The 24,839-nt window shown below is 41.8% G+C and overlaps 1 protein-coding gene across 1 annotated transcript in view; it reads right to left on the bottom strand.

Annotated features, from left to right (window-relative positions):
• The window catches only part of LOC123508584, a 183,184-nt gene that overhangs the window by 72,071 nt on the left and 86,274 nt on the right, over window positions 1-24,839 (bottom strand). The window contains 1 exon segment of the mRNA XM_045262355.1: window positions 2,065-3,167. Within this exon segment, the coding sequence (XP_045118290.1) occupies window positions 2,065-3,155 (1,091 nt within the window). The 5' untranslated portion in view covers window positions 3,156-3,167.

Here is a 24,839-nt window from a genome sequence, read left to right as displayed (position 1 = left end):
AATTCCCTTCACGCCTAAAATTCTTCGGGAGGGAATCTAATTTGTGGCTCTGCGCTATTTTTACTCCCTAGTGAATAACCGAATCAAGATATTTCAAGGGTAAAAACACGAGAATGAAAAGTGGTTGCCATTGTACGTAGAGTTTTGACGATTATAACAGTGCTTTGGATCTCGTCTATTCATTTCCGGAAGAGAGAGATAAGAGGCTACGATTTAAGTATGATATCTTTAAGTATTGCTACACCAGACAGTAATATTTCGATTGAATTTTCATAAGTGTTGGTACAAGAAATTATTATCTTGGTGGTTTTTATTGATCTTATTTATCAAAGAACGAGTTTGGCTGATACATTTGACTATAACCGATGATTTCAACTATGGATAAAGAAGAAGGTCTAAATTTTTGTAGTCTTAGTTAAATCCGTATATTTTTTCACAATTTTCTACTGAATTTATATATTTTTCATAGCTTTACGTAAATTTTTTGACGTTTATAGAATTACATCTAATCTATAGTCCACTATAATATTTCTGTGTAGATATTTTACTTAATTCTTACATTGTGTACACGCTTCTGCAATCCATTTTCCTAATTTACTATACATTTCCACAGACATGTATACGTCTTAACTGCACATGGAGGGACTTAACAACTTGAGCCCATAGCACCAGTAGGGCTTGCACCTGGAGGCTTGGAGGGTCTAGAGGCTTATGTTTACGTTAGAGGCTTAAGAGCACACAGTATCTCATCCCTTAAGAGAAGCAGGGACATGGGAACCTGTGAGAGGCGAGGTACATAAGCGGCAGGAGAGGCGTGAGTTCCAGAGTTCTAATTCCAGCAGCCTTGAGCGCGTCTTTGGTGTTGCCGGATCGGAAAGAAGAGAAGTGAAGTAGTGGTGATGGGAAAGCTCGCAGTCGTAATGTTATGCCTTTGATGGGGCGTCTCATTGGGTCGTGGTGTCGTGGAGTCGTGGTGTCTATGAAGGATATGCTTTTTTCTTTCTGATTTTACTTTCTATTTTGGATGCATGGGATTAGGAAAGTAGGAAGGAGGGATGTGGTCTAAAAGGAATGGTGACTTATGAAAGGGTCGTGTGTGTGTGTGTGTGTGTGTTTCACTGTTTGATCTGCTACAGTCTCTGACGAGACAGCCAGACGTTACCCTACGGAACGAGCTCAGAGCTCATTATTTCCGATCTTCGGATAGGCCTGAGACCAGGCACACATCACATACCGGGACAACAAGGTCACAACTCCTCGATTTACATCCCGTACCTACTTACTGCTAGGTGAACAGGGGCTACACGTGAAAGGAGACACACCCAAATATCTCCACCCGGCCGGGGAATCGAACCCCGGTCCTCTGGCTTGTGAAGCCAGCGCTCTAACCACTGAGCTACCGTGTGTGTGTGTGTGTGTGTGTGTGTGTGTGTGTGTGTGTGTGTGTGTGTGTGTGTGTGTGTGTGTGTGTGTGTGTGTGTGTGTGTGTGTGTGTGTGTGTGTGTGTGTGTGTGTGTGGGTGTCTGCAAGTTCGCCCAATAATAAATTCTGGTTGTGGATGTGTCGCGTCGTGAAGTCTGCAGAGGAATTCATGAAGTCACAGAACGGAAAGGTTTTAAGAGAGGAAAGGAAATAACTTACGAAGCCACTGGAGCGAGAGTAAAGAAAGAGAGGCACAGAGATGAATAAAATGTCAGGCATGTGTTGCGTCCCTTGTTACTCGAATGCGTCGCAACTCACTTGAAAAAAAATGAAATAGAAAAACACAAAAACCAGGCTCTCATAATATAAGAAATTACTTCATGACTATGCATGGACTAAATTAGATGAAAATTTTGTATTTCCAGAGAGAGAGAGAGAGAGAGAGAGAGAGAGAGAGAGAGAGAGAGAGAGAGAGAGAGAGAGAGAGAGAGAGAGAGAGAGAGAGAGAGAGAGAGAGAGAGAGAGAGAGAGAGAGAGAGAGAGAGAGAGAGAGAGAGAGAGAGAGAGAGAGAGAGAGAGAGTCAGATCATCTCCCCTCTCTCTCTCTCTCCCTCCCTGCAGCAACACTCGCGGAACACTCACTCGAGCGGAGGTTGGTGCACCATGAGTGTGTTGGCCGCCAGCGCTGCCTCCTCCCTCGCCAGCACCTCCTCCAGGTCGTAAGGGGTCTGGTCCACAAGTCCCGGCTGCAAACTCTCCCTGTAGTCCGAGAAACCAGAGTGCGGCGCCTCGAGTGGCATGGTGCCGGTGCCGGAGTGCCACTGGTGCTCCCGGAGAGGGTAGGCTGCAGGGTCTATGCTTGGGGGAATGTATCCTTCGCTGTCCACCGGCACGCCGAAATGATCCAGGTGTGGTGCCCCGTCTGTGCCGAGGGCTGCCAGTCGTTCCCCAAGGGGCGTGCTGGAGTGACTGGGGTTCTCGTTCCCGTGGGAGGTGAAGCGTGCGAGATTCTTGTCTGCCTGGAAGTCGGCCTGGCTGTTGTCTGCCAACACTTCCCGCCCCCGCCGGGAAAGCAATTCGCCTCCCCTCGCCGCCCGCCGCCACTCCCCTCTTCCTCTCATAATGGAGGACTTGTGTTGTGACAGAGACGCTTTTCTCTTGCTGCTCTCATCCCCGCTCGATACCCGCTCAAACTCTCCGTCTTCCTGAGCCCAATTTCCTGGACGGATATCCCTCGGCCCCTTGCGTCCTGAGGAACTTGTGGGTTGCCTCCATTCTGAGGAGACAAAGAAGGACGAAGAGGACCGTTTGCTATTTTCCGATGAGCGTTTGTCAGCATCCAAGGACTCGTGAGATCGATGCACACTTTTTCTGGTCACTGGGTATTCTCCGTGATACAGATGCCTCCTCCTTTGTAATGCTACGCTTCGTGATTCACTGTAATCTCCATCATTCAGATCCCAAGTCCTTGCCCTGACCACTTCACCGTCTCCTTCGGTATTGGGTAAGTCATCGGCATTCAGAACATAGGAACCCCCGCCGTGCCGCCACACGCTACTCAGCACGCCCCGGCTTCCCGACTGCCCTACATCGCCCACAGCTCCCTGCCTCCCCACCGAGGAGGCAGGACGGACAGGGGCGGAGCAGCAAAACACCACCAGTAGGAGAGGAAGTAGAGCTCTGACGGGCCTGGGAGAAGCGGTGCGAGGGAGAGGAACCTTTCTTCCCGTCATCACTCACATCACCTGCAGGGAGAGGAGGAAAAAACACCTTAAAGACAAATTGTGGACGTTCTTGCAGCTTTGTACCCATAGCTGTGTCACGCAAGTACACACACACACACACACACACACACACACACACACACACACACACACACACACACACACACACACACACACACACACACACACACACACACACACACTTGACCTTTCATGTCTTTTCTACAAACATAAATGCTAACATGCGGGGGATGTCCAGCTTATACAAATATTACATACGCATGAAGCACAGTCCATAAATACATAAACAGACAGCGTTCCTCGCAGAACTACACACCACCACCACTTGCTCGCCCACTTGCAATTCCATGTCTCTCTCTCTCTCTCTCTTCCTTCAACGCAAGAATGAACACGTTTCTTTCTCTCTCTTATCCGCTTTGCTCTCAGTGTCGACAGGAATAATCTGCTTCCCTCCCTCCCTTTCTGCCCTGCTACAACTTATGCTCCTTCAAGTGAGATTTGTGGAATGACTTCAGACTCTATACTGAACACTACTGCAAGCCTCGGAGTGTCTCTTGGTGGAGTGGTGTCTGATGGTCCTTCTTTCAACCGTATAGGGTTTTTTCTACAGCCTTTTTGCTATTTGTATTAAGTGAAAGGATCTACTTACTGTATGTGTGGGATTGAGAGAGAGAGAGAGAGAGAGAGAGAGAGAGAGAGAGAGAGAGAGAGAGAGAGAGAGAGAGAGAGAGAGAGAGAGAGAGAGAGAGAGAGAGAGAGAGAGAGAGAGAGAGAGAGAGAGAGAGAGAGAGAGAGAGAGAGAGAGAGAGAGAGAGAGAGAGAGAGAGAGAGAGAGAGAAAGTGCACGAGAGACAGCAAATGAAGTGACAAAAGAATAGTGGTAGTAAGTAGCAGGAGAAAAAAGATGAAACGAAAAGAAAGAAAGGAAGATAAATGAAAAGGTGTAAAAGGAAGAGAAGAAAATGAATGAGAGAAGGAAATATAAAAGAAAAGACACCAGGACAAGACAGACAACGAACGGGTGGGAAAAACACAAACAGGAAACACAGAACGAAACAACAGAGGAGAACAAACATTAATAAAAGCACACACACAAAAACAAAGAAGTAAAAACACGAAAGAAAGCGAGAGAGGAAGGCAAAGACAAAAGCAACATTCCAAGAAACGAGATATATGAGAACACAAAAGAAAAGTCACTCAGCTTAGTTCACGGAGGCCACGAGGGAAAACAACGTAATTATGAGAGGATTTGCCGGGATACGTACGTGGATATACACTCTGTTGTCTTTCTTCCCTCGTCTCCATTGCCGTCCCCTCTACGATTGTCCTAAAGTTCTCTAATATTAATGAACTTGCCCTTAGCTTTCCCCTCTTTCCCTTCCCCACTGAATTCTCTCTCTCTCTCTCTCTCATGTACTCAATTTTTTTTTCTCCATATTTTTGTTTCCAGACGTGTATATTGCTGTTTGTTTGTGTTTTCTTTTTTTCGGTATGTTTGTCTGTTCTCACTTTGCCTTGTTGTTCTTATTGTTTCCTTGTCTCTCTTTGTCTATCTGCCTTTGACTTTGATTTTTAGCTGTTATTTTTTTCATCAATTGGTGGGTTTCTCTGTCTGTTTGTCTTTCTATGTCTGTCTGTTTGTCTCTCCTTATAGTCTTCTCTCTCTCTCTCTCTCTCTCTCTCTCTCTCTCTCTCTCTCTCTCTCTCTCTCTCTCTCTCTCTCTTTTCAGTACTACAAGATGTACGAAAATGAAATAAACTTGATATGAAGCAAGAATGAAAAAGAGAAAACGAAAGAAAGGCGGGGAAATAATGGAACTGACAGCATCATAAGGGAAGAAAAGTGAGAGAACCGAGGCAAGGCACGTAAAATATGCAGAGGATGAAAGAAATAAATGCATTCACTATCGATGAGGAAAAGAATGGAAGGAAGAAAGGAGAGAAAAATTAGTCGACTGCAACGGGAAGAGAATGAGGAAAAATAAAAGGATCAAAGTGGCCGAGAGAAAAATGATGCGGCAAGGAACAGTAACAAATGAAAGAAAATGAGGAATGGCCACTTGTATCAGAGAGAGAGAGAGAGAGAGAGAGAGAGAGAGAGAGAGAGAGAGAGAGAGAGAGAGAGAGAGAGAGAGAGAGAGAGAGAGAGAGAGAGAGAGAGAGAGAGAGAGAGAGAGAGAGAGAGAGAGAGAGAGAGAGAGAGAGAGAGAGAGAGAGAGAGAGAGAGAGAGAGCAACTACAAGGACACACATTTTTCCTTTCAAGACTCCTTACACAGGACACAAAGGAAGCACGTGACATCATTCCTCCTCCAACCCATTTCACCGTAACTGGCCGTCGGTTCAGCGGTGACCAACTTTTTTTCGATGCCCTTCCTGTCCCTCCAATAATAGAGCCATTGAAACAAAGCCAGGATTTATCGCCTTTCCTATGTGTGTGGCGGCTCCCAGCTTGAATGGTTGCAGTGGTGAGAGACATGATAAAGCCACGTACAGCTTCAGGCATAAAAGTTAACAGCTATGAGATACAAGGCAAACAAACGTGCGGCTGTTCGCATAAATGGTGACAGCGGTGGGATGAATGACAAACGTAAATGGAGTTTCCAACATGTATAGTGACAGCGGTACAACAATAAGAGAGATGACGGTAGGATAGAAGCTTCGAAGGTAAATTTTGACAGTGTCGGGATGGAAGACATGCCCAAGTACAGCCTCATGCATAAACGGTGACAGTGGTTGGGTGCATGACAAACCCCAGTGAAGCTTTGAGGATAAATGGTGACAGTGGTAGGATAGAAGACAAACCCACCTCCAGCTACTGCTATATATGGTGACAGCAAAGAGATGGGATTCAAACAAATGTGCAGCTTCCAGTATATATATAGCGACAAGAGCGGGATGAACGGGAAACCTTTGTTCAGATGTGGGTATTATGTTCCCTCACCAATAAAATTTTCAAAAGCCTCCCACCTTTATTGCTCCCCTGTAATATCCCATTCATGAAGGCATACCCATTACTGGTGCTCTATCCATTCTCTTTTCCTCTAGTACTACATTTCAGGGGTACCTCGTAAAAAAACAGTACTTGGAAAACTCAGTGTCTGGCTTGTTCCACGGTGCTCTTTTCATCATCACATTAACATTCCTTCACCTATTCTTAGTGCAAACCATTCATAAAAGTTCACGAGTTGATTTTTTAGGTTTCGTGTTCTGTTTTTACAGTATCGAAGGCTTCGCTTGTTGATAAAAAGGAAAGAAAAATTAATTGACTGCCTAAGAAAAGCTAACACAATTTACTGCCTTAATTAAGCAAAACGCAAGAATTCAGATAAATAATTGTACGAAAGAAAAGTTGAGGAAATGAAGGAAAAAGAAGCTTAATTGAGAGAGAGAGAGAGAGAGAGAGAGAGAGAGAGAGAGAGAGAGAGAGAGAGAGAGAGAGAGAGAGAGAGAGAGAGAGAGAGAGAGAGAGAGAGAGAGAGAGAGAGAGAGAGAGAGAGAGAGAGAGAGAGAGAGACTGTGCTTGCCTCGTGTGCCAGGTAACCATATTGTAGGTTCTTGGGCAGGATAAAGTTGTTTAACTCCTCAGAGGCGAGGCTTACAGGAAATCCTCGCGGTGCCTCCACTGTCGGTTCCTCTGACGTCTGGTGGCAATAGAGGCAAAGAAAACTCCAGTGCACAGCGTTTGTTCCTCCCCTGTGCCTCTTTGCCTAAGGGTTTACTGTGTCTATCTACAAATCCCTAGCTCCCGGTTCCAATCCACGTCCATGGTGAAGACTCAAGTGCCGCCCACCTTCTCTCTCATCCGTTTCAAAAGATCGCGAAGGAAAACAAAGGAAGGCAAACCCAGAAGCATACATGTTGATCCTTGCAAGGTTATCTATGATCAACTATACCGAGTAAACTAAACTATTAAGTGTATGGTAGTAAATTCACAAAAACCTTTCCTATCTACTTTGTTTATTGATGAATGGATACAGTTTTGAATGGTAGCTGTAGTGTGTTCTGTTCTAATATGTCTGTGGGTAAGGGTTCGATATCATTATATTACACGAATAAATAATTCAGAAGTCACCACCTTGTTCACCACTAAGGACCATTTATCGCCACTGTTATCATCACCAATGCCAATACACACAAAATACAATACAGAAACAAGGTCATTCACCACCATCTTCACCACCACCATCACCATCACTACCAGTCATCGTCACGATCACCACGAACACGAAATCACCCTCACACAAACCTGATTACATTCATTACTCACATAATCTCTAACCATCCCTCACCATCACTGCAAACTGCCGTCATTACCCTCTCCATCACCACCACCACCACCACCACCACCACCACCATTGCCTGTCTTGAACGGAATAAGCCTCATCCATTAACATCAAAAACCCTCTTTATCTTTGGCGTTTGCACTTTATCACTTCCAACAGTCGCTCGACACTGGAAAAAGAAGAATTACCAGTGTGTGTGTGTGTGTGTGTGTGTGTGTGTGTGTGTGTGTGTGTGTGTGTGTGTGTGTGTGTGTGTGTGTGTGCGTGTGCGTGTGCGTGTGCGTGCTTATGGTACAATGTCGTGTTCGCTTCATTTTTCTTTTCTGGAATCACGCTATTATATTTTTTTCCTTTCCCTTGCAAAAATATATGAGTTATTGTCGTGCTCTCTCTCTCTCTCTCTCTCTCTCTCTCTCTCTCTCTCTCTCTCTCTCTCTCAACCTTGCCAACAGCTCCCAAATGTCACAAGGAATTATTGATGTGGTCGTCGAGTGAATGGAACGAAAATTCAATAAGACAAAATAGCAGAGCAGCGAACTTTTGCATTTCATGAGCAGTAGTATGAAAATTTCTTCACGAGAGAGAGAGAGAGAGAGAGAGAGAGAGAGAGAGAGAGAGAGAGAGAGAGAAAGGGTTCATCCTGCCCTTCCTTTTCCTGGCAGTGTTCCAGATTCGTGTATCATCCTTGACCTCCCTCCCTAGTTTCTGCCTCGCATGTGTTTCAACTTCGATCGGGGCCCTTGGCAGTGAAGGGGCGAGGCGGAGAGGCAGGTGAGGTAGGGAAGGGAGGCGTGACACTGATGTACAGACTCGTGGTGCAGGTAAATCAACTCATTAACTGCTACACTGGATATCAGATACTTAGGACGTAGAATTAGTGGTTGTAACAAAAGGATTAATGGGTCTAAGGGTTCGTGATGGTCAAATAGATGAGGGTTTAGGAAATAATACGATCATGGCGTATTAAGTATTTTCAGATACTTATGTGGGGGATTGAAATAGTGAAGACTGTGGTCATTAATCTTCTGACCTCCATAGACCCTTTCTAATGTCAATAAAATGGTCTAATCGTACACAGATCTAAAGGTAAAAATGCATTCCAGTATTAATGAGGTTAGTTAATATGGACGTGCACTGTGGAGTACGTAAAAAAGGCATTTCTTTAAGCATGTATAATTATTTAGATCATTTTTTCTACCATAGTTTTCCGGTACGTTCGTTACTCAATGCTTACGAATTTATGTAAAGATGTCATATTATTTTCACTTCTGTATTTTTATATATTCAATTATTTGGTTCTCTATCCATCCATGTTTCCCTGTTCAATTGCATTTCTCACTAATTCATACAGTTTAGAATTTTTATTTTTGGTTTAGCTTAATCTTGATCTTTATAAAGCAATAGTTGTGAAATCTGAAACCTGGAAAATGGTCTTCATCAGCAAAATAACCATTATGAGAAGAGTTCAGTGTCTGTCAAACATCAAAACTTGTAAAAAAACAACACGAAGAACATGATTATTAAAAAAATCGATATTGACTAAATCTCGTGTGTGTGTGTGTGTGTGTGTGTGTGTGTGTGTGTGTGTGTGTGTGTGTGTGTGTGTGTGTGTGTGTGTGTGTGTGTGTGTGTGTGTGTGTGTGTGTGTGTGTGTGTGTGTGTGTGTGTGTGTCCCTTTATTATCACAGAAATTATTGCGGATGATTTTTTTGGAGACAGAGAAAGAAAATGTCATTAGACCCACTAGAAGAATGGTGTGTGTTGGCCTCACTCGTGACGACAACCATCTCTCACCTCAGCGCGGCTCTGATCAGCTCATGTCCCGCCAAAGCAAATCATTCACGATGATATACGCGGCCCACCCACACTCCTCTCTCTCTCTCTCTCTCTCTCTCTCTCTCTCTCTCTCTCTCTCTTTCTTTGTTGCCAATTTATTTGTGAAGGAATTCTTGTTTTTCACTTCTTTTTTTTTTTTTTTACTTTCTTGCTTTTTTGGATGATTTTTGTGTAGGTCTTCCTTCTCCTCCCTTCCTCTCCCCCCGTCTCTCTCTCTCTCTCTCTCTCTCTCTCTCTCTCTCTCTCTCTCTCTTACGTACACAGGAGGGGCCAGCCAGCACCCGACCCGTCTTTACGCGTGAGTGAAGGCAATTTAACGGGAACAGTCTCAGTAATCGGGCAAACTCTCTCTCTGTCGGTAATTTAATGCCACGTGTCTCCTGCAGGAACACTGCCGCCTGCACTCCACTACCTCCTTCCTCTTCCCGCCTCCGACACGCCGCCAGCGACAGAGGAGCTACGCGTAAAATAAAAAGTTAAGGGCATGATAGTAGTAAGGCGACACAAGCTGGACAAATTCAAGTTTCTTCCTCTCTTGCCCGTACGCACCATCAGGGAAAAGAGCCAAAGAGTCTACCTATCCTGGAATTGAAAAGGTGGACTTGGAAAGGGACAGACCTACTCGTACTTCCTATTTTCTGTATCTAGTGTCACGTTTAGTCTTATATACTGAGCGTTGGTTGGCTGGTTGGCACGTTGGTGTAAATTGAAAAGAAGACTAGGTGGACTGGGACTCATGCATTTCCTGTACGTAGTAGCATGTTTTTTTTTTTCCGTGTATTGGGGAAAGCGATACAGGTGTAGTTCAAACTTAGGTATAATTTCTTAAAGGTGACGTTACATTATACCAATTTGCATATACTGAATGAAGAGTGAAAGGATAATAATTGATTCAAAGACTAATACAACTAAGAAAATGATTATAGTGACACGTGTGGGAGAGATAAATGCATCACTTCCTCCACTGAATCTCGCGCAGTTTCTCAACTCATCGCATATTGAGTAAAGAAACAATTGATTTAAGGAATGGAAAGAGGAAAGCGGAGAATGACGGTAATAAGATGCAAAGTGGCTGGAATGAGGGGAACTCTCGCATCCCTTCCTGTCCTGAGCCTCTTGTCTTCTCTCTTCCGCGTACAGGAGAGACACGTACATATTAAAAGAGAAAAGAACAAGGGATGACAATTATATACAGTGACAGGAGCAGGGCAGCCTTGTGTATTATTTCCTGTACTTAACGTCACGCCTTATCTCTTCCGTGTACTGAGGAAAGACGTACTTGACCTACAGCGGAAAGAATGCAGATGATAATTCTAAATAACTTGACTGCCACGAGACGGATTCGTGTATCATTTCATATACTTAATGTCACTCCTTATCTCCTCCGTGCACTGAAAGAAGAGACACTTGTTTGTCTAAAGTAAAATGAGGACCGAGGATGACTGTTCTAAATTAGCTGGCAACAGAAGACAAACTGCGTATTATTTCCTGTACTAAGCGTCTCATCTTCTCTTTCTCGTATTAAATGTGGAGATGTTAACTGATACAATGAGCTGGGAGAGAAAAACCAGGAAAGAGAGCATCGACCTCTTCAATACTGAGACACATTTTTACCTTGAGATTTGTATACCATTAGACCATTTTATTGACATTAGGAAGGGTATATGGATGCCAGAAGATTAACGGCCCTTCTTCACTATTTTAATCCCCACATATGTTTCTGAAGCTGTATAAAATCACCAAATAATAACCAGAATCAATATAAAAACACGTCATGGTACTGAAAGGGTTAAGATGACAAGTGAAGTGAATAAGACACACTCATGCATCACTTCCTGTATGTAGCAGCATGTTTTGTTTTCTTTTCCGTGTATTGGGGGAAGCGATACTGGTTGTCTGACGGGTTAAAAGACACAAGCTTGGATTGGTAACAGTAAGGTGTCACGTGGAAGACAGAACCGTGGAATGACACCAAGATAACAAGTACAAGAGAAAAGCTTTTGGAATACAACAAAAAAAGTGACACATGGAGGACAGAAACCTTGAGATGACAGCAAGTCGATACGCTCAAGAGAAAACTTTTGGAGAATAACAAGAAAGCGAAACGTGGAGGGCAGAAACCTTATAATGGCAGGAAGGTGACACGTTCAGGAGAAAAACTTTGAAGAACAAGACAGTGATACGTGGAGAGAAGAAATCTTGAAATGACACGAAGTTGAGACGTTCACCATAAAAGAAATAATTTACAAAAACAACAAGGAAAAATTGATGTATAATTTCGCGTAGTTAGCGTCGTTGTTTATCTTCTTTATCATGTACAACAAGATGAAATATCGTTTTGTTTGAGGAGTGAATAGGGAAGGCCCGGGATGACAGAAACAATATGACGCGGCACGTACACCCATGCACCGCTTCACATACTTAGCGCCACACTTGCCTAGCTGTACCTGACGATCAGATTTCCCTTGATTTGAAGCTACAGTAAAAAAGACTAGGGATAATAATTAAAGTGACACAAGAAACACACTCTTTTACATCACTTTAACATATTTAGTGTTACATTCTGTCTTCTCTTTGCACTGGATAGTTAGAAGCACAAAGAAGAACTCGGAGGAAGAAAGAAATAGCAGGAAAGAAGCAGAACACTAATGCATCTATTGTTGTACTGAGAGCTGCGTTTTGTCTCCTTATCCCTGGCGAATCCTCCATTACGTGTCAGTATCTGCGACAAACTAAATTGATACACAAATACACAGAGGCAGAGAAAGGGAGACGAAAACTGACGGATAGAAACCCTGAGAAAAGCTACGAAGTCATATTTTTGAATGAATACGAATACTATTTTACTTATTTGAAGGTATCGAAGTGTGCCATGATTTTAAAACTAACTCAGCGCGGCAAAATATGAAGATTGACGGCGACGGAAGAAAAGGAAAATTAATCAGTGTTGCTTCTTTCCCAAAGTAATTTCGCCTTCACGGCCTCTCCGCCGCGCTGAGGTAAACAAGAGTAGATGAGTAATGAATATTTGATGCCACCACGCAGGCGTCTGACGAAGACAAACCGGCGCCGCTCCGCCACCAAACACTCCATGAAAAATTAATATTGGCCATTAAAGTACTGTGAGTGTCATATCTATAATGAATAAAATATATCAATCGTGAATTACATGAAATACAATGAATAACAATATTCATTCAAATATAACCCAATTTTGATGATACACAGCTGAAGCTGCACGAAACATTTTGGAATTGTAACCGAAATATAAATGAAAACGAGTCTTTTTTTAGTGGCACCGTCCCCCGCTACTGGTATTAAGACCGCTGTGAAATATTGTTTGCATGAACGCACACGAAAGAAAAAAGAAATACTCAGGTTAGTGTTGTTTATTCCAGGCAACGCAACTTTAAAACAATCCATAGTATATAAATGAGTCACAGAAAGTTGCAGATTATTATGAAAAAAAAAAAAAAAAAAATGTTTAGCAGGGAAAAAAGTAAAATCGTAATGCCAAAGATGACATCCCTAACAAAATAAATCACATGACACATTCACCTTAAGAATATAACACAGATATACAACAAGAAAGTCTCTACGTTAGCGAGGCACCCATAAGTTGTCAATTATTATGAAAGAAAGGTGTTTAGTAGTAAAAGGATTAGAATAGCAACATATACGATGTCATAACATAACGAAAAACAATCACAAGACACTAAAAAGAAACCACAAATTAAGTATACAGCACAAATTACTATAAAATCTTAAATCTTATCAGTTCCATTCAGAATAGCAAATTGAAAAAAAAAGAGAAAAGAGCAAACATAAGAAACAAGAATGGTATAAGTTAACAACCCTGGGAATGAGGAAAGCTGATAAGAATAATGAATGTGAATGAATATGCAAATGAAATAGAATTATTGCCAAGAAGTAAGAAAATTGAAAGATGGAAAGAAGGACAATAAGAGAACAAAACAATGAATGAAGAAAAATTTTGATTCTTACAAAAAGGAAAGATATTCATTACGAGAGAGAGAGAGAGAGAGAGAGAGAGAGAGAGAGAGAGAGAGAGAGAGAGAGAGAGAGAGAGAGAGAGAGAGAGAGAGAGAGAGAGAGAGAGAGAGAGATAGCGTGGCAAAGAATATAAATAAAATAAAGGAGAAGGAGAGATAAAGATGAAAACAAGAGAAAAATGTAAAGTGAATACAAGGAAGATAAACAAAAACAAGAGATAGGAAAAGAATAACAATAGTAAGAAAATAAGGAGAAAATAAGAAGAAACAGATGAAAATAATAAAGAAAATATAAGAAAATAAAGAGAAAACAACAACAGAACAAGAATAAGAGAAAGAAAATGAAGAGAAAGATGAAAATAAAAAATGTAACAAAAAAAAAAGGAAAAGTAGAAAAGAAAGAAAAGTAAGGACAAGAACGATAAGAAAAGAGAAAGTAATAAGAGAGAGAGAAAAAAAAAGAATGAATGTGAAGCAAAACAGAAAAAAAAACAAAAGAAAAAGAATAACAAGAGAGAGAGAGAGAGAGAGAGAGAGAGAGAGAGAGAGAGAGAGAGAGAGAGAGTGATGAATAAAAGCCTGTATTGATGCGCCTCTTCCTTCCCGCCTCATCGCTGCCTCGCTACCACCACCTGGACATAAATGGCTTATAACTCCTCTCCAATTTGGATCAGAGGCGCTCGTGTGAAGTGATCCGCGTCAGGCCTCCCGGATGCTCCAGGCATTATTTGATTAGAGCCAGCTGTACTGTTTGGAAGTAGACATGGAGAAGAGGCGCTGGGGAAGGAAACGCAAGAAAGGGTAGTGGTGGTGGTGGTGGTGGTGGTGGTAGTAGTAGTAGTAAGAGGGAAGACTGGCCAAGGGCAACAAAAAATTGGAAAACAAGTAGTAGTAGTAGTAGTAGTAGTAGTAGTAGTAGTAGTAGTAGTAGTATTAGTAGTACGTGGTTGTAGTGAGAAAGTAGGAAAAGATGTGGATGTAGTTGGAAGAGGATCAATAAAAAAAAAAGAGAATGAGAAAGAAAGAAAAACATGTAAGAGAAAGACGAAGAAAGAGAAAGAAACAAAAAATAGGAAAGGATAAAGATAACTGGAAGAAGATGGAAAGGAAGAGGAGAACGAGATAGAGGATGAGTCAAAGGAGAGGAAGAGGGAGAGAAACGAGGAAAGGAAATATGTGGAGGATGATGAGAAAGAGGAGGAGGAGGAGGAGGAGGAGGAAGAGGAGGAGGAGGAGGAGGAGGAGGAGGAGGAGGAGGAGGGGAGAAGAAGGCTGTCCTGCAAGCTGAACGTAATCTTTTCAAAGTTAGACTGTTGACTTTTGATATTTTTTTTTTTTCTCGTGTGGATTTTTCAGACTCATATTCGTTAGTATTTTCTTTTTCCTGCTCATTTAGACAGATTGAATATTTTTTTTCAAGACTGCGTATCTTATGATTTATAAAACACACAACCTGACCGCTGAGTTTGCTGTTTATTCAGAGGATGCACCAGAAAAATTGATAGAATTTTCAAAACTTAAGTCAACTTGTGCAATATTTCTTCCGTCATATCTTCTTTAACATCAAGCAAAAAAAAAAAAAAAAAAGATTAAAAGAAGAAAACACAACATTAGTATAAAAATTCGTCAAAACGTGGACAAAATAGTTTTAATTGTGTGATTTCTTGCTAATAGACAATCTACCAACGTAATCTTCCAACAGTTACCTTTTATATTAGTTTCCTCATTTGCTCCATCAAACACGAACATATTTACATAACCACTGAGATGCAAACCTTAACAAGTGAACTCCATTCCACTCAATAATAATAATAATAATAATAAAAAAACAGCGAAAGATACATTTTTTTTCAGTACACGAGAATGATGATGCATATGTATTAATTTCCTCATTTACTCTATCAATCACGAAAATATCGACGTAACCACAGACACAAACCTAAATAAGTGACTTCCATCCTATCCACTCCCAGAAACACGGACAGAGGCACATTTTTTTCAGTGCCTGAGAATAATGATACATATATATTAATCTTTTCATTTACTCTATTAATCATGAAAATATTTATGTAATTACATACATAAAACTAAAGAAGTACGTTCCATCCTATTTACTCCCAAAACACAGTGATAGAGACACTTTTTTTTTCAGTTCACGAGATTTTTTTTTTTTAAGTAAGAGAGAAGTGGCCAAGGACAACAAAAATATATAAAAAAAAGCCCACTCAGTTGCCAGTGTGAACGATGATACAGGAAGGATGAGTACTATACATTCTCAGTAGCTGAAGCATAAGTCCAAATGTCTCACTTCATCACAGAAACGAGGCTAAATCTTGGAATAAAACTGTCACCTTTCAGCGCAGGATGGTCGATGGCTCCACTGTGAAAAATAGCGCCATTGTAAATATTCAAACGCTATCAAAAATTATTACGAAGAAAAGATAGTAATAAAAAAATACATTGAAAGGCAGAGGGAGCCCAGCGTGCCTGAAATAAGCCCGTTTTCACTTTCCCCTTTCACTGCGAGAATTTTCCAAGGCCACAGAGATAACAAGACGGTTTTTCATGATAATTTCTCCTTTTAATAAACTAGAAATCTTGCCAATCTATCACCAGAGCCATAAAAATACTCTTAGAAAGACGAGTATCTTCAACTGGAGCCTTTGGAAAGCAGTGATGGTGAGAGAGCAAAGTGTTTCAGAATACGGACCATAGTTGATATTGGACTGTGCTCGTCTTGGCCAAATACTGCGGGGTTACGTGAAAGGTGACCCAGCCAAAGTCTCTGTTATTTCAAACCTCCAAATAAATATCTTACACAACATTGCTCCATCCGGCTTACCAACACATATGACTTGTATCACTAACCAGTATTCCTATCTTTAATTTAGGTTTCTTTTTATCTTTTCTACATTTAAGTGTTTTACAGCTACTTAGCACATCATTCAGTATTTTTTCAGGTCAGAGGAGCATCGGCTATGGGAAACAAAACTGTAATATTAAAAATATAAAAAGAAACAGTAAAAAATTGCAGGAAAATGGCTTGAAATCTTCATCTTAAAAACGTTTAAGTCATAAGGAGGAAATACAGAAGCTGGCAGAGATATCCAAAGTCTACCAGAGAAAGAGATGAATGACTGAGAGTACTGATTAACTCTTGCATTAGAAGGTTGACAGAACAGAGGCCAGCATTCTTCGACAGCCACCTCCAAAGACTATAATGTGTGAAAACTTCAAAATCCATCCTTCTAGATATTTTCTTTATTGTTTATGCTTACAGAGACTTTACACATTGGTTCTAGTATTAAGAATAGTCGCATACCATACTAAAAAATAAATCACCACCTCTAAGAATAAAAATCGATAATCAGCAGCACCTGAGGCAACGAAGGTAAGAAAATAATGCATTAATCTCAAGTGAAAACGACCAAACACATCCAAAACCTTACCCTCCATCACATAACCTGCCTCTAATCCACTCACAAACTACGCACACACACTCTTCTCCATCTCATATCCCAGAATCATCTCCCACCACTTCTCTTCCTAGCCAGAAATGACCTTCCACCTCCTCCTCCTTTGCTGCGTTTATGAATCAGTAGAAGCACCAATAACTTCCTTTCTACAATCTCGCAAGAAGTGCTTCCCTCCCTTATGATTTGGTTTATGGGGCGCATGTCACTAGTAAGACCCGCGTGAGTTACTTCAGATGAGGGAGGGAAAGAGGAGGCGTCGGAAAAAGAATGTATAATCTCCGGGCGAAGGGAAAAGATTTGTCCCTTTCATATTAGTTAAAGGGGAGATAAACCGCCAGATGTGTGTGTGTGTGTGTGTGTGTGTGTGTGTGTGTGTGTGTGTGTGTGTGTGTGTGTGTGTGTGTGTGTGTGTGTGTGTGTGTGTGTTTGTTTGTTTTCCACGATGAGCTGTGAAGTGTTGGATGTTACGAGTGTAATTCAGAAGAGGAACAGAAGCGAGGAGGAGAAAGTAGCGGAAGAGGAAGAGAACAAACAGTAGGAGGAGATGGAGGAGAAGAAGGAGAAGGAAGAAGAAGGGAAGGAGGAGGAGGAGGAGGAGGAGGAGGAGGAGGAGGAGGAGGAGGAGGAAGAGGATGAGGAGGAGGAGAAGAAGAAGGAGGAGGAGAAATCATAAAAAAAAATAAGAGAACATGTGGAGAATAAGAAGACAGGGAAAGTGGAAAAAGAAAGTACACGGAACAAGAGAAGAAAGAAGAATAAACATAAAGAGAAGAAGGAAAACAGGAAAAAAAGGATGAAAATTAGAATAGAAAAGAGGGGAAGAGGAAAATAACAAGGAATAAAAAAAACTACGAAAAAAAAATGAGGCAAACTTAAGTAAAATAACAAATAAACGAACTAGAACACCAAGACACCAAAAATGAAAAAAGAAAAAGCATGAAAACCACGAAATAGAAAAAAAGGAAAAGAAAAAGAGAGAAAGAGAGCGAGAAAAAAAACTCAAGCACGAATAGTTTTCCTCTCCAGTTAACAGTTTTCCTCTTGATCGGTTACCCCTCGGTTCGATCCCCTTCCCCTTCCCGTTTTCCTTCCCCTCGCCTTCTCCTCTCCCTTCCCCTTGCCTTGCGTTGCCCTCTCCTTTGTTAACCTGCATTCAAACCAAGCGATTGTTCCTCTTGACGGTTCACTCACGCTGGCTTACCAAACAGTCACGTAGAGAGAGAGAGAGAGAGAGAGAGAGAGAGAGAGAGAGAGAGAGAGAGAGAGAGAAGGATCTAACACACAAACACACACACACAACACAGTCTAATAGAAAGTGGAAGTTTTAGGAAAAGAGTGAACGGTGAAGATAGAGAAGCCTCATCGTGGAAAATGATTAATGGGACCCGTGGATTAATGTGGAGAGCGTAAAAGCGTGTCTGTGAAGGCTGGAGGGAGGAGAGACGAGTGGGAGGCTGCTAGTACGAGTGAGCGGTAGAGAGGAGGAGAGAGGAGGGGTTGTAAGTAGCACAGGAGGATGAAGTGCTTGGCTGAGAGACGAGGGAGGGAGGGAGTGGAGGGAACAGGGAGGGAGAGAGTGGAGGGTAAGCGTGGGTAAGGACAGTGCAGCGGTGGATCAAGCCTGTTAGAGCCCTCCACACCCCCTAGGGCTCACCAACGCTCCACTACAAAGCCCTGTTACTTCACATCATACGCCGCCATCCACCTCCGTTGTTCCGTGTTCTTTAACGCTTGTCTCTCTCAACACTAATCTGAAAGGCGACATAGATGATTATCCGGGTTCTCAAGGCTGTTTCTCTTGTTAGTAATATAGAAAGGTTGTCAATCTGCCACTAGAATAATAAAAATGACAGTAGAATAACTGGAGCCTTTAAAAATAGTAAAGATGAGACGTGGTTTTTCTAAGGGCTGTTTCTTTTGTTAGTAATATAGAAAGGTTGTCAATATGCTACTAGAATCATATAAACGTCATTAGAACCCCATGTTAATTCAACCAGAACCTTTAGTGGAGATGAGGCGTACCTTTCTCTCACCTCGATTGTTTTGGAAGCTTACAGAGATGATTAGTAAGGTTCTCAAGACTGTTTCTCCTGTTACAAAAGTAGAAAGGTTGTTTATCTGTCATCATAATCATTAACAAAAAAGTCATTAGAACAACGTCTTAATTTAACTTGAACTTTAAGATAATATATAGTAAAGATCAGACGTGGCTTTTGTCTCATCCCGACTATTTTCGAAGTCTCAAAACTTTTTCTCCTATTAATGTAGAAATGATGTCAACCTGTCACTAGAATCATAAAAAATGTCATTAGAATTCCGTGTTAATTCAACTAGAATCTTTAGAGAATACTGAAGATGAGACGTTGCTTCTCTCTCACTCAGATTGTTTTCGAAAGTCACACAGATCATTAACCACGTTTCCAAGACTGATTCTCCTGTTAGTATTGTAGAAAACCTGTTAATCTGTCACTAAAATCATAGAAACGTCATCAAAACACTGTGTCAATTCAACTAGAGCCTTTAGAAAGTAGTGGAGATGCGAAGCGGAAGATTGAAAAAAGAACAAAAACTCACCGCTACATAATTTCAAAGGTCACAAAAATAATTATCTGGGTTCTGGGGTTTTTGATCTGTCACTAGAATGATGAAAAAATTATTGCGACACCGTGTCAATTGTACTGAATCCTTTTTGAAATGAATGAAGAACCGATGCGTTAGAATTTCGAAAAAGATTCACTCTCACTACTACAAAAATTATTAAATGCGTTCTCAAAATTGTTTCTTCCAGTTAGCAGTGTAAAAAGCCTGTTAATCTGCCACTACAATCATCAAAACGTCATAAAAATCGTGTCAATTGAACAAGAGCATGATGAAAGTAGGGACGATGGGACATGCAAGGGTTTAGGGATTACGAATATAGTCCTTGAACGCATGATGTTTACAGAGGTTCCGTTTTCCCTCACTCAGCGCCAGGCTCCCTATTCAGAAACGCTTTGCTCTCTCACCATGACTGTTTTCCAAGGCCACAGAGATGATTAAAGGGATTCTTAAGAGTGTTCCTCCATTTAATAATGTAGAAATCTTGTCACTCTGCCTCTAGATCCGTAAAAACATCTTAAAAAAAAACTCTAGTAAACTCAAATAAAGCTTTTAGAAATAGGTGAGGTGAAGCACAGAAGAGTTTGAGAATACAAGCCCAGGATTCCTCTCGTGTTGCAGGACGATGGAAGTTCTTTTTGATCCGCGTAAAAGGTTTGATCTCGCTTCATCCGATTTGTGAATAATGAACAGCTGTTGTGACATACTCTCCTCAACCTGAATGTGGATGAAGGCTGTGGAGTGGGTCGTATGATAGTTTATGATGTAGCTGTGTGCGTGTAAGTGTGTGTGTGTGAACGTGTGTGTGTGTGTGTGTGTGTGTGTGTGTGTGTGTGTGTGTGTGTGTGTGTGTGTGTGTGTGTGTGTGTGTGTGTGTGTGTGTTAGTGTGTGTGTCTCTCTCTCTCTCTCTGTGTGTGTGTGTGTGTGTGTGTGTGTGTGTGTGTGTGTGTGTGTGTGTGTGTGTGTGTGTGTGTGTGTGTGTGTGTGTGTGTGTGTGTGTGTGTGTGTGTGTGTGTGTGTGTGTGTGTGTGTGTGTGTGTGTGTGTGTGTGTGTGTTAGATCCTTCTCTCTCTCTGTCTCTCTCTCTCTCTCTGTCTCTCTCTCTCTGTGTGTGTGTGTGTGTGTGTGTGTGTGTGTGTGTGTGTGTGTGTGTGTGTGTGTGTGTGTGTGTGTGTGTGTGTGTGTGTGTGTGTGTGTGTGTGTGTGTGTGTGTGTGTGTGTGTGTGTGTGTGTGTGTGTGTGTGTGTGTGTGTGTGTTCTTTCTCTGTCCATCACTCATTAATTAGACTGACCCAAACCCTCCATACTCATCCACACTCCGAAAAAAAAAGATAGATAAATAAAAAAAGAGAGCAAGAGAGAGAGAGAGAGAGAGAGAGAGAGAGAGATGCATCACCTACCTTCTCATTTCAACACTAACCACTTGTCACCATCAAAACTCCCATCACCGTTAACCACAATTTTTTTTATATTAATTTAGTTACGTAACCCCACCACCACCACCACCACCACCACCAACACCACCACACCACCTCCACCACCACCACCACCAGCCACGTACCATCATCAATAAATCTGTCACCCATACTGACATCTTTTTTTATAAATATCTTTCGTTGGGTAACATTCCCCCACATACTCTTCTATCTTTATCGCATTCCCTCTTTGCTCCTTCATTCTTTCTTTTCTCCTTTTTCCTTTTTCTTTGACTTTTTTTTTCTCTCTCCCAATCTGTCTTTTTTAACGTTTTCTTCTCGTTCAGTTATTTTTCATTTGTCTTCTCATTTATATTGTTTCTCTGATGTTTTCTTCCTTTTTCTTCTTTATTCTAATTCTTATCCTTCCTTGTTTGTTTCTTATTTCTTTTTTCATCCTCTATGCAGTTTTGCTTTTTTTCTATTTTTTCTTCTAATATTAGCTTTTTCTCGTTTCTCGATGTCTTTCACAATTCCTCTCCAACTCCTTTCCCCTCCTTTGTTATCTATTTTCCACCTTCTTCCCTCCACTTCGAGTCTCTCTCTTTTCTGATGCATATTCCACTTTTTCCCTCCTCCCACACCACCGTCTTTCCTCTTCACTTACATACCAATCCTCCATTTCTGTCCTCCCTTCCCTTTAGTGCCTTTCTTCCATTCCCCTCCCACGCACCGGTCCTCTTCCTTCTTGCCTCTCCTCTCCCACTCTCTCCCACTCCTTCCTTCCTCAACTCGACCATGACCTTTCCACAAGCACACTGCCGCCACATATCGACCTTACCACACCCCAACACACTGTCCTGTACTGCTAAAGGTCATTGTCAAGTCGGCCACGATGCATCAAAGTACCTTACTGTCTAGTGTTCTCCAGTTCGTGTTCTCCTTTGACCTTTTTTTTTTCTTCAATTCACTGTGAGGTTTGAGAAATGAGAGATGGGGAATCCTGGCTATGTATCAGTGACGACACAGATCTGACAGCAGTATGTTTTATTCAAGCAGGGATCTCTCTCTCTCTCTCTCTCTCTCTCTCTCTCTCTCTCTCTCTCTCTCTCTCTCTCTCTCTCTCTCTCTCTCTAACACACACACACACACACACACACACACACACACACACACACACACACACACACACACACATACACACACACACACACACACACACACACACACACACACACACGATATATAGAGAGAGAGAGAGAGAGAGAGAGAGAGAGAGAGAGAGAGAGAGAGAGAGAGAGAGAGAGAGAGAGAGAGAGAGAGAGAGAGAGAGAGTTCATTGACACGTCCAATCAAATATTACAATTACTACAGAGAAACAAGTACAAAAGGGCATCAATGATTTACACGTGAGCTCAGCGCAGGCCAGAAATAGACTAATAGACTCTCCTAAACACGAAACAAGTCCTGACGCGTTTACTGTTCACCCGGCGCTAAACACACACTCCCATCACGTCATGACCCTCACTAATAGGATTACTCACCAGATCATCCTAAGTGGACAGAGAATATTTGCATCCCTTCTGTGCAGTCACGAAGGAACACAAAGGAATGACTTTATTACACATATAAATACACAGAACTTCCACTCAAACGCTCACTTATATAAACTAACCTAACCTAACCCAACTTGACCTAACCTAACCATCTCTAGCCTATGCTAACTTAAACTAACCTAACCTAACCTATACAAACTTATACAAACTTCAAACACACACACACATCAACAAATAAAAACATAATACCTAACCGCTCAAACTTACACACACACACACACACACACACACACACACACACACACACACACACACAACAACAACAACAATAACAACAACAACAACAACAACAACACTCACTATTTACACTTCAAATCTATTTATACGAGTAAACATTGAGCCATATTCATTTCTATATTTTATTCCAATCCCAAGTGTTAGAAACATCTGCTAATAACATCATTCCTCCACCCTCTGTGACCTTGAACATCACACCTGTGGCCTCTCACTCGCCTAAGCCACCCTCAAATTACTTCCTCAGCACACCTGCACTCTCGCACCAGTGACATTGACCGAGTTTTTCTGTCTCCTTTGCTGTGACGGTTCAAGGTGACTTGGTTTGGGAGATCTGAAGAACGGTGAAATGAAGGAGAGAGAGAGAGAGAGAGCAAGAGAGAGAGAGAGAGAGAGAGAGAGAGAGAGAGAGAGAGAGAGAGAGAGAGAGAGAGAGAGAGAGAGAGAGAGAGAGAGAGAGAGAGAGAGAGAGAGAGAGAGAGAGAGAGAGAGAGAGAGAGAGAGAGAGAGAGAGAGAGAGAGAGAGAGAGAGAGAGAGAGAATGGGAGCGAGTGGTAGGGAGAGGAGGAAGAGGAGGAAGAGGAAGAAGGGATGAGTGATAGGTGTAAGGAGATGAGGGCTAGTGGAGGACACACACATACATACATACATACACACACATACATACATACATACATACACACACACACACACACACACACACACACACACACACACACACACACACACACACACACACACACACACCTCGTTGCATGCATAGAAAACATTAATCAAAAAAATAACTTTGTACTCATCATGAAATTAGGTCGTTGCTCCCTCCCTCTTCTTCCCCTCTGCCATTCCCTTCCCATCCCTTCCCTCCCCTTCCCATCCCTTCCCTTGCCTTGCCTTGCTTTGCCTTGCCGCCCCATTAAAAACAAGATGATTTACAGCGGCATCAGACAGCAAACAAACCTTGCTGCTATTTACTGCCACCTCGTCTGCGTGAGCGTTTCCGAGGGCAAAAATCCCTTATGCATACTTCCGTTAACTAAACAAGGCAGGCAAATTTCCGCTCTTCACGCCTCCAGAAAATTCGCCAACAGTTAAAGGGATGAAAAAATTAAGACGATGGAGTTGATATATTTTCAGAGTGAGTTTTTTTTGTCTTTATTTATTTTTTTTTGTGAGCGGGAAAAGTGACTCTTGTACATTTATAAATTTTTCTTTTTTTTATGGTTTATCTAGTTTGGTGTAAGTTTCTCTGTCACTGTCTATGTCTGTCTGTCTGTCTCTCTTTCTGTCTGTCTGTCTGTCTGTCTGTCTGTCTGTCTGTCTCTCTCTCTCTCTCTCTCTCTCTCTCTCTCTCTCTCTCTATCGTGCAGATGTTGTGGCGTGGTATGAGAGAGAGAGAGAGAGAGAGAGAGAGAGAGAGAGAGAGAGAGAGAGAGAGAGAGAGAGAGAGAGAGAGAGAGAGAGAGAGAGAGAGAGAGAGAGAGAGAGAGAGAGAGAGAGAGAGAGAGAGAGAGAGAGAGAGAGAGAGAGAGAGAGAATGTTTCAGATAGTATATATAAAAAAAAAAATCTTGTCACTAAACTCGCATACTTTTATTTTCTTTTTCTTACTTATTGATTTTCTTTCTTATTTACTTCGCTCTTCCCTATCTTTTGCTGACTAGACACTTACAAACAAGCAACAACAGGATACAACACAAACACAACATTAACACGTACAGACTCAAGACTAGCATTACCTTACCAATCTTTAAAACACACACACACACACACACACACACACACACACACACACACACACACACACACACACATAACTCGAATATAAACTCTCTTTGGCCAACTGTTGAAAAGAAAAAAAAAAACAAGACTCGAATATAAACTCTTCTTTCCAACTGCAGAGACAATAAAGGTGAACTAAAGCCAGGAATACGATAAAACACTTACAAACACTTACAAACACACTATTTCACGATACAATAAAGTCGAACTATAACTACTTCCCTTCACTCAACAAAAATTCACAGGGGGGCTTTCACACATTGATCTTACGCAAGGAGAGAAGAGAAAGGAGGGGAAGGTAGAAGCTGGCACGGTATGGCACTACTACTCAGCTATCATAGGTAAGGAAAGGTGCCAACGGTGAGGACTTGGCGCAGAGACGGGCACTTCTTCATTACTCTCACCACCACCATCACCACC

The sequence above is a fragment of the Portunus trituberculatus genome, chromosome 25 (assembly GCF_017591435.1).
Source record: "Portunus trituberculatus isolate SZX2019 chromosome 25, ASM1759143v1, whole genome shotgun sequence".
Taxonomy (NCBI): Eukaryota; Metazoa; Arthropoda; class Malacostraca; order Decapoda; family Portunidae; genus Portunus; species Portunus trituberculatus.
This window is presented reverse-complemented; position numbering and strand designations above follow the sequence as displayed.